Source organism: Pseudorca crassidens, chromosome 5 (assembly GCF_039906515.1).
Source record: "Pseudorca crassidens isolate mPseCra1 chromosome 5, mPseCra1.hap1, whole genome shotgun sequence".
NCBI lineage: Eukaryota > Metazoa > Chordata > Mammalia > Artiodactyla > Delphinidae > Pseudorca > Pseudorca crassidens.
The window spans coordinates 24,745,849-24,755,940 of NC_090300.1; the positions used below are offsets into that span (position 1 = coordinate 24,745,849).

Here is a 10,092-nt window from a genome sequence, read left to right on the forward strand (position 1 = left end):
CCCTATCCTTTTTCGTGGTTTTACCTTCCTCCACAGTTTTCAGCTTTCTGTGCCAGAGGCTAGGATTTTCCCGGATAGACAGAAAAAAAATTTAAAAGGAGTTAGGATGTAAGCTTCTCTCACCTTCCTTATGTCCTTATGTTTTCTGTAGCTTAACGGGGATTATTACACAAAAGACAGAAGCAAAATAATCGTAATTTTTTTTTGAGTTTGCTAAAGTCGCTGGCCTTCAAACGTCTGTTGTTTTATTTTTTTAGAGAGATATAATTCCCATCTGTTTATATCCATGCTTAATAGTTGATTCTTGTGTATGCTGTAGGTGAAAATATCACTGTGTAAGTTTCACAACCCGTGAATTCTTCTGCATAAACTTACAAAGATGACCCGCAATATCAGAGGCAGTCAAAATTTTGTGGACAAGAGACAGACAATGGAAGTCTCTAGTATCATTGACAAGCAATGTCATTTCCATACTAGATAGCTAAATTCAGTTTCTTATTCTTGAAAAACCCACCTCCAGTATAGCATCAACTGGAAACTTCATACTGTTTTAGCTCCTTGCTCTAAAGTGGAAATAAACGTTAGGAACTAATGCCAGAATTCAGCTTGCATGGTAAAAATAGCCCCTGTTTTGGGCTGATCGTGTTTCCTCTTACTTGGTGAGACACTCTGGAATGAACCTGACTTGCATAGATTAATGGAGAACACTGCTCATTTTTTGTGTATATTATGCCATTATACTTGCAATAAACTTTGAGGAAAAGGCTCAAATGTGGCATGCTATAGAAAGTTATTACCATTTTTTTCTTATTTCTTGCCCCAAACTAGTGATTATCATTTGAAAAAAAAAGAGATTGCTGTATAGTTACTCTTATAAAATCTTACATTCTACATCTAACCAGTTTAAATGGGTACATATTACTGATAGTGAATAGGGTGGTAAAAAGCTGGGAAAAAAAAAAAACCTCAGCACCCTGAGTAATATGAACCTATAGCAACATGAACCAGGTTTGCCTGGCATAGATGAGATAAATCTTTCCACTGCCACTCTGTTTTCAAGAATTCTAAAACCAGAGAGTAATATGAACTGTGGCAAATTTTATAAAAACAACACTTTGTTTTCCTAATATGAACACATAGTTCTAAGAACTACACTTGATGCTAGGAGCAAGCGAGAACTCTGTACCTAGAGAGGACAAGATAAATTTGTAATTAGTATTTTGAGTTGGAAAAAAAAAAAAGAAAGAAATGTGAGCTGGGAATCTGCTGACTTCATATCTAGTTCACAAATAATCAAAGACACAAGCTCAGTGCCTTCATTTTGAGTTTGCCAGACCACATATAGTTACTCCCGGCCCATCATAAATTGGTGCTTCTCTTTAAGGACCAGAGCCTTCCCCAAGCTGCTTCCTGGAAAGCAGTATGCTCAGGTACCAACTCCACCAATACTGATTCACAAGGGGACCAGGACACTGATGACAGCTTGACCTCTAAAAGGGAACATCAGGAAGGTTTCAGGGCTGGGCAAGGTATTTGGGGAATGTAGTTCTGTTGCCAGCCCTTTAAAAGTTCTGAGAAAACTTCACCATCAACAAATAAAAACATCTAAATGCCAGGCCCATGAGCAAAGAAGGTTAGTGCTATTTACACTGTCAGCTAAAGAAAAAAAAAAGAAAGAAAAAGAAAAAAAATGATAAGCATATGGAGCAATTGAAAGGTTACATCTTTCTTTTGGAGGTGGTTTGCTTCTTAAAGGTTAACTTGAATGCTTGACTTTAAAAAATCAAAATCATCAGCTGCAAACGCTTAAAGCAGTTGGGGGTAGCTTTTGAAGAAGAAAACAAAGGATCTGAAATGTTTGAAAATTACTTAGCCCCCATATAAATGGAGCTTGTATATTTACATGCTTACTCTATAAATGTACACACACACACATACCACAACTCATTTCTCTTCATTTCTCAAATACAGTTGCTTGTAGTCAGGCATCTTTTGTTGACGCAATATAACTTTTTAATAACTTGTTAGCTGTTCTAATCATTTGATAGTGATAGAAAACAATGCAGTCAAAATATGAACCAGGACGGCTTTCTGCCTAAATCAAAATCCACAGCTACACACACAAGCCAGCCATTTGCAGCATCTTCAGCTCCTGCTAAATAGGGTCTAACAATATATTTCGCTGTTCACATTCATGTATTTCAAAACCTAATAGCCCATGAAGAAAAGTAGAAAGAATACATCCCAAGAAGCAAACATTAAAGGTACCAGCAAAATAATAGACTACATTTAAGTTTGAAGCATTATTTTAGGCAACCTACATCATTAATGACTTTTTCTTTGGGATAAGTGTTGGAGAAGAGAATGCATAAGGGGGACTGGCATAAATATTGGCTTCTACTATAAAAGTTCCTTTCTGGTGAGTGAGGTTATTCACAAACACACACACACAGTACTCCTCAAATGGTTTTCTAAAAAAAAATTATTTGGCATTCAATGTCTAAAAAATTTTTTAATATGAAGTAGTTTTGAAGTAAACATTTATCCCTAAAATTTATCTTTAAAATATCCTACTTAAATCATATATCATAGTATGATATTGTATTATTATACTATGTTATTAAAGTTTAAAAAGGCATCAGGTACATAACAAATAATGAGGCATTTATATTTCCAAATTTGAAGTAAACTGCTTTCAGGAATGGTCAAAGGAAAAATATACTCATTGACTATCTTCCTAAATATACTAACAAAGTTATAAAAGTACTGTTGTTATTATTATTATACTTATATCAGACTCCCAGACATTCTAATCTCTAAAGGAAAGGGAAGGATTATTAATTGAGGTGTTTACCTTTCTTTCCTAGAGAGATGAGCTATTTTCTATGTTTATTAATTATTGGCCCTAATGTCTGGAATCACTTCAACTACTATGCTGTTAGTTAATTTTAAACCTCCAGAGCCAACTGGGGCCAGCTTATAGTCTCACAGATTTTCGGAACCAGCAACAATTTCTGCTTAGGTGTTCAACTTCCTTAAATCTCACCAAACCTTGCAAGGTGGCGCTCTTTTCATGAAAGGTTAATCTTTACTCTTATAGATCACAAAAACAATTTTTTAAAAGTTAAACACCACTGTCTCTAGCTTTTGATGTGCTACAGAAAGTGTAGCAAATCCCCTCCTTACCTAGAAAAACTTTGCTGCCTAAAAGTGACAAATACAAATAGCAAGCAACGAAAGGACGAGTCAAAAAAATTTTAAGTGAATTTAACATTTTGATTTTGTAATTGGTCAATGGTACACTTCGAAACAGATATGAGTATCTTAAGCGGTTCTCATACTCTTGAGGGTTTTTCCGTCTTGCTTTCCTTCTCAGAGTCACACATAACATTGTATATTAAAGATGCAAGTCTCGGTTCCTACTTGCCTACAGTGGGTTCAGTTTCCGTCTTGTGCTCTGACACATCAGCACCCTTGCAACTACAGCCAAGGCCCTGATTTGTGATCTCCAGCTACGCTGTCTGCTTAATGGGGCGATCATGCAAGCTACAACCAGAGACAAAGAAGCTCACGTTCCTACCAGCGCAGCTAACTTCGAGGGAGCAGCATAGCTTGCAAATCTATCAAACTAAACTGCAAGAAAGACAATCTGATTTAGAGAAAAGGCGTTCTGCTACAGTCATTAAGCACAAGTAATTTAGATTTTTTATATTGTCTTCTCATTTACAAATTTACTGTATCAACGCCAGCCAATGGAACGAATTTCTTAAGTAAATGAGAAATAAATAAAAGAGATAGATAATCAAATTACATAAAATAATTCTCTTCTCTATATGTATTTTTGAGAGAACTAATAACTGGCAAAATTATAGGAATAATAACGTATCACAGGAAGTAATTAATTTAAATTAGCATCACGTTTGAAGAAATATAAGTAAAATGCTTTATGGAGGTTTACTTTCGTACAAAGAAGGAAGGCCTGGAAAAGCATGCATCGACATCCAGAAAATTAATTATGGCCATAAATGGTTTAATTGAAGACAGCAATTTAAAATATGATATTGTAAATCTGCAACTTGGTTTCAACTCGGGGAATTTAATTTGGGGGACAGCAGAACCCTTGGCTGCAAGTTCATTTGCAAAGCTGCAGAGCGAGTCCTTGAGCTTCTGACAATTCGCCTACATTAATATTGATGTCGCCTGCGCAATCTATTTCTGTTATTTTTATGGTTGTTATTCTATGTCTGCAAAGGTCATTTAAATTATACTGCGGCCGAAAATTTGTTTCATAAATTTTGATATAAATACTAATTACACCCTCTCAGAGAGCCAGCAGGGTAGCGTTCATTTATCACGTTTATATGACCTGCGATGACAGAAAGGGAAGACTGGTGAGCTTTTCCCAAGACCCACTAAGGCTGGCAGAAGAGGCAGCAGGTTGCTGGGGATGAAGAAGAAATTCCTACCACAATCACTGAGATTTAAGAATCTTTAATAACGTACGAAAGGTTACCAAACAGTTCTGGAAACTAAAGTGTACATACGAGTTCTTCTAGCCATAAATATTGAATAGCTGTAACATGAATAAACCAGCCCTTTACATGCGGATAAATATGGAAACTAGGAATTATATACATTATGTGGTTGTATCTTTTGCCAAAAGCAACGGACAGTTATAGTTTATATCTTCTTTTAATATCACTTTACATAAACAAATGGAACAGTTTGACACGCAGATCCAGGCTCGTACTATACGAATTCTTGACAGGACGTGAAAACAACATTTTACTGCACTAAAGTACTTAGACTTTGGGACGAAATGTTTGCACTTTATACAAAAAAAGCACATTAATACCAATAATATTCTGTTAGATCGACGTGGAGACTGTAATCGTACAAAGTAATTCACATTTTGGTACACATTTACTAGAACATTCTTGCCATTCAGTACAAACAGTTGGCTTTCGGCCGCCCACCCCTCCCCCCTCCGCCCTCCCCCCAGCCCCTCCCCCTCCCCAATGCAAAGACCACAACGCCACGATCCCACCCCACCCCCCCGTTCCAACCAAGATATAACTATATACAGAATCCAACAGTACAGTTTTAAGCTAATAATTCTGTATTTACAAGAATGCAAAGAAGAAAGAAAAAAAAAAAAGCCGACTCCCAGAGAGCCTTTTCAGATTCCCAGGAGAAACTGGCCCTCGGGGTTGGCGGCATTTGGTCAGGCGACCGCCTTCTTCTCCACCCCCCTCCCACCCCTTGGCTACCAAGCCTTTGCCAAACTAAGAAAAAAAAAAATGTAAAGGTTTGGTGCTTCTCTCTTACTCGGTCCTGGGTCTATCGGCAGGTTTAGAAAAAATAGGATTAGGGGGTGGGGAGGGGACTCTTTTGATGCTCAGGGTTCTTTCAGTAATATTTTGTATGTGTGTGTGCTCAGTCTCTTAAATAGGGTTTTGTTCGGTGTTTTGTTTCTGATTTTACACGTACCATTCGTTAAAATTGGAAGAGAGCGCGCTGTGGCCGGCTGTGTGGTGGACCGCGGAGGAGGAGGGCGACAGGGAGCTGGTGGTCGGGTTGTCTGTGGAGGGAGACACGATGGTGGGCGGCGTGGAGGACTCATAGCCCGAACTGGCGGCCGGCGAAGGTTGAGAGCCCTGCGAGGAGGATTCGTGGACCTGCGGGAATAAAGTCGCGTTTTTACGGAGATAAAGACTCGCCGCGGCGGCCGCCTGGGGGGATGAAGGCCGCGCGCTGCCTCCCCCAGGAGCCCTGGATCCCCTTGAACTCCAGGGAGGCCGGACCCGCGGGACTTGGGCTTGGTTGCCCCGCCTCGGCCCTGCAGAGGCTGGGCTCTGCGGAGGGACAGTGCCCTGGGGACTCAACAAAAGAAAATATCTAGGGAGGGGGAGGCTGGATGTGAGGCCAGAGCCTGAGATGGACCTCACGGCAGCCGCTGAACGTTGCTTGCTCAGGGTTAGGGGAGCCAGCGCTCAGGACCGCGTGCAAGACCCCAACTCTCTGCCCAACGCTGTCAGCCAAGCCGCCATGGCCGCAGCTTCGTCAGCATCATCCCGCTTGGGCTGTCCTGGCTCCCCATCAGTCGCGGCCTCTGCTAGAGTGCTCACTTCTTTTGATTTTTATTATTAAACAGTAAATTTAGAACGGTCTTGGGTGGCCCCATCTCCTCTCCCAGCCCCCGCCCTCTCTGCCCAGCCCCAGTCAGCAGAGAGGAATCGTTGCCTTTCCGCCTCTGCCGGCTCCTGCCACCGCCCGGCTGCCACTCGCCGCCCGACCCCGGCCGAAGAGCTGAGCGGGCTCTTGGCTCCAAGGCGGGCGGCGAGAGCGCGGCGATTACCTTCATGTGTTTGCGCAACGAGCTGGGGTGCGTGTAGGATTTGTCGCACATCTTGCAAAGATAGGGCTTGTCACTCGTGTGCACGTGCATGTGCTTCTTGCGATCGCTGCTATTGGCGAAGCGTCGGTCGCAGCCCTCGAACTCGCACTTGAAGGGCTTCTCCCCTGGTGCGAAAGGCAAGAAAGAGACAGGTCTGGTTAGAACAAACCCCGCGGCTCTTTTCTAAAAATTAAACAAAAGGAAAAAATAAAAACAAAAATTAAAAAGGCAGCGGCCCAGGGTTAACACTTTGCAAGCTCAAAACCGGGATCTTTAACAAAGTCATATATCTGCATTGGAATTTTAAACATCTGAACTATTTTAACTCTTAATCCAATTAGATCCAGATTTTATTATTTTATTATTATTATTATTAGTGGTCGTGGTAGTTTTTTAGATCCCAGAGTAGCAGCAGGTCTGGCTGCTGGTTTTTAGGCCCGGGGCTATACAGACGACTTCAGGCAGCTTCTACCTAGCTCTAGGTTTCTAATTTTCACATTCCGGGCCGATTCTCCTGCTGTTTTGCTCTTCTCTCCTCCCCTTACCCCCTCCCCGACGCTCCGCACCCCGCTCGTCGCCGCCCCCACCCCACCCCACCCCTATACACACTCACATTTTATAGGATAATCCGGGCCGAGAGCTCGGCGCCGCAAATTCTTCCCTGGCTCCGGCGTAAAACGCCAAGTTCCAAACGCAGTACTCAGAAATCACCCGGGCAAACCAGGACAGAGAAGCAGACCGGATTCCCGGCCTTGTTGGCCCAAGAGGCCCAGAATGGCCTGCCCAACCCACACTAGAGCCCTGAGCTCGCCGCGAACTTTTCTTTTAACTGCGCCCGACCGGTCTATTTATTTTTAAAGGCCAACTCAGGGCATTCGGTGTTTCGAAAAGTCCTCACAGAATCTAATTGACAAAGCGGACTTCTCCGCCTTCTGCTGACTTCCCCGACTCCTCAAGCCTGCTCACAAACAAGTCACTACTAAAATCGGGGCTCTTTAAATATGCATAAGCCCCCTCAGGCCCGATTGACTTCCTTTCACCATCGCCACCCCCTCTTTTCTGTCTCTATTTTTGTTTCTTTCTGGGCCCCTTCATCCGATCTCCTCCAATTTCCTCAGCTCCTTCCTTTGGCAAAGTCCTCACTAAGGTGCGTGGAGAGGGGATGTTGGCCGAAAGCAAACGTTTAGATTCGCCTGCAGCTGGAGCGGCTGGCGCCTCCGCTGCCGCCGCCGCCGGGAGCCGGCCACCTCTCCCGGCTTCGCGCGCACCAAGGGCTCCGCAAAACAGGGTTTGTCTCTCAGCTCTCCCCGCCTTTTTTTAGTTCTCATTTAAAAATCTATAACCCTAGATCCCTCTAATCCGATCCTCTCTGTACTTTACCAGAATTTCAAGCTTCAAACTAAAAACCAGCACACATTTTCGCTGTCTGCCTGCTGGAATCTGACTTCCAGACCCAACCGAGGCCGGGTTTGTGCGCCCCCGCCGCTGACTTTTGGATTTCGGGTCCCAGGCCTGGGATAGGGAACGAGGGGTGTCAAGGACAGCCGTTTCCGTACCTGTGTGCGTCCTTTTGTGGATCTTTAAGTTCTCAGAACGGGCGAAGACCTTGCCGCAGCCAGGGAAGGGGCAGGGGAAGGGCTTCTCGCCCGTGTGCACGCGGATGTGGTTGACCAGTTTGTATTTGGCTTTGAAGGGCTTGCCCTCGCGCGGACACTCCTCCCAGAAGCAGATGTGGTTACTCTGCTCGGGTCCGCCGACGTGCTCCACTGTGACGTGCGTGACCAGCTCGTGCATGGTGCTGAAAGTTTTGTTGCACGACTTTTTGGGGTTGGCCAGCTGCTCGGGCTCGATCCACTTGCAGATGAGCTCCTGTTTGATGGGCTGGCGCATATAGCGGAAGAAGGCGCCGGCGCCGTGATGCGCGGCCATGTTCACGTTCATGGGCCCGTAGCCGTGCAGCTGCGGCGCGGCATAGTGCTCTGAACGCGGACTGGTCACCTGGCCATACTGCTCGGGCCGCGGGTACATGTCCCCCGAGAAGCCAAGCCTCATCTGCCCGTTGACCACGTTGGGCGATGCATGGCCCGCCGCCTGCTCGTGAAGGCCGGGGAAGAGGAGGTGGCCCGCGGCGTCCGTGTGGCCGTGTGGGCCCCCGAAGCCCCCGGCTGAAGCAGCGAACAGACTGTGCTGCGCGCTGGCTGCAGCCGCCGCGTCGCCAAAGCCCCGGTTGCGGAACAGAAAGTCCCGCGTGGAGTTGAAGGCTGCGCTCGAATAGGAGCCGACGTGGCCCGGATGGTGGTGATGTCCCAGGGCCGCCGCAGCCGCGTAGCCGGGAGCCTGAGACGTGAAGGCCGTCTGGCCCGCGGAGGCCAGCTCGTGCGAGCTGGGGTTGAGCTTGAAGGCACCCATGCCGTCGGCGAACGGGTTGATGCCCAGGCCCACGTCGCGCTCGGCCACGTCGCCCGCCGAGTGGTGGCGGGACGCGCCAAAGGTGGTCACGCCGATCGCGGGGTACTGGGGGCCGGCGTCCAGGAGCATCGTGGCTGCTCGGGGCGAGCCCCGGCCTCCCCCGCCCCCCCCACCCTCGCCCGCCGAGGAGGGAAAATTAGGAGGAGGAGGAGGAGGAGGTAGTGGAGGAGGAGGAACGGGAGGCGGAGGAAGAGGAGGAAGAAGAAGAGGAGGGAGGAGGAGTCGACCCACCTCGCGAAGTCCTAGCCTGCAGGCAGTGGCGCGGAGCGCCGGGGCGCCCGCCCGGCCAAGCGCGGGGAAGCCTGACTGCTGCGGGCCGCGAGCAAGGCGGGCTCCGGCGCCTGCCGAGCAGACCCTGCCGGCCCGGCTAGCACTTTCTCGCCGCTCAGTCTCTGCCGAGAGGACCCCGCGTCAAGGCTGCCCAGGGAAAGGCATGGAGCATCTCAGCTCCCCAAAAAAACTTCCTCCCGGATTTGTAGCATAGAGGAATGTGAGCGCCGGAGCAGCGACTGCTAGCCCTCTCTCCGCCTCGCGCCGTACGCCCCTCCTCACTTCTCTACTAGCCCCTCGCCCTTTCTTTTCTCTCTCTCTCTCTCTCTCTCCTTTCTCTCAGGCTCGCCTCCTCGCTCCTTCACTCTCCTTTTTCCCCCTCTGCTTTTTGCAAAAAAAAAAAAAAAAAAAAGGGGGCGGTGGAGGGGGAGAAAAAAAAGAAAGAAAGCAAAAGCCAAAGAAAAGGCGCAAATCATGCACAATATTGTCTTTTGCGGTTTATCTTCCTGGGGAGAAACTTTCACCTCCTCAGCCGGGCGGTGAGCGCGAGACTGATAGCAGCAATCATTCCTGCAGATAAATGAATTGAAAGGACGACACCGTCCCCCCCTTGATGAATGGGAGCAGGGGGAGGCGTCACGTGCTGCCGACGCGGGCGCCCATTGGTGTGCCCGCGCTCCCCCCGCCCGCAGCCGCCGCGCCAACGGAGGGCGCGCCGAGGCGCCGCGCGCCTTTCATTGGCCCGCCCGCCTCATCAATCCCAGGTATTGTAAAGCGCTTGACATCCCCTTTTGACAAACAGGGCTGCCAGGAGTAGCAACTTTTTTTTTAGCCAAATTTTTCCCCTCTTCTCATGGAAAAAAATTTTTGCCACGATTTCTTTTCCTTTTCGCAGTCATATACATTCTCTCTCCTCTTTATCCGTATCCCTCTCCCTTTCCCTCTCCATCTCTCTT

The 10,092-nt window shown here is 46.9% G+C and overlaps 1 protein-coding gene across 1 annotated transcript; it reads right to left on the reverse strand.

Annotated features, from left to right (window-relative positions):
* Positions 1-5,101: 5,101 nt before the first annotated feature.
* ZIC1 (Zic family member 1) lies at positions 5,102-9,736 on the reverse strand. Its single transcript, XM_067737565.1, has 3 exons — positions 7,954-9,736; positions 6,359-6,522; positions 5,102-5,678 (listed from the first exon to the last, which is right to left on the reverse strand). Exons 1-3 carry the CDS (start codon positions 8,933-8,935, stop codon positions 5,481-5,483), a joined length of 1,344 nt encoding a protein of 447 aa, XP_067593666.1. The 5' UTR covers positions 8,936-9,736; the 3' UTR covers positions 5,102-5,480.
* Between the last annotated feature and the right edge of the window lie 356 nt (positions 9,737-10,092).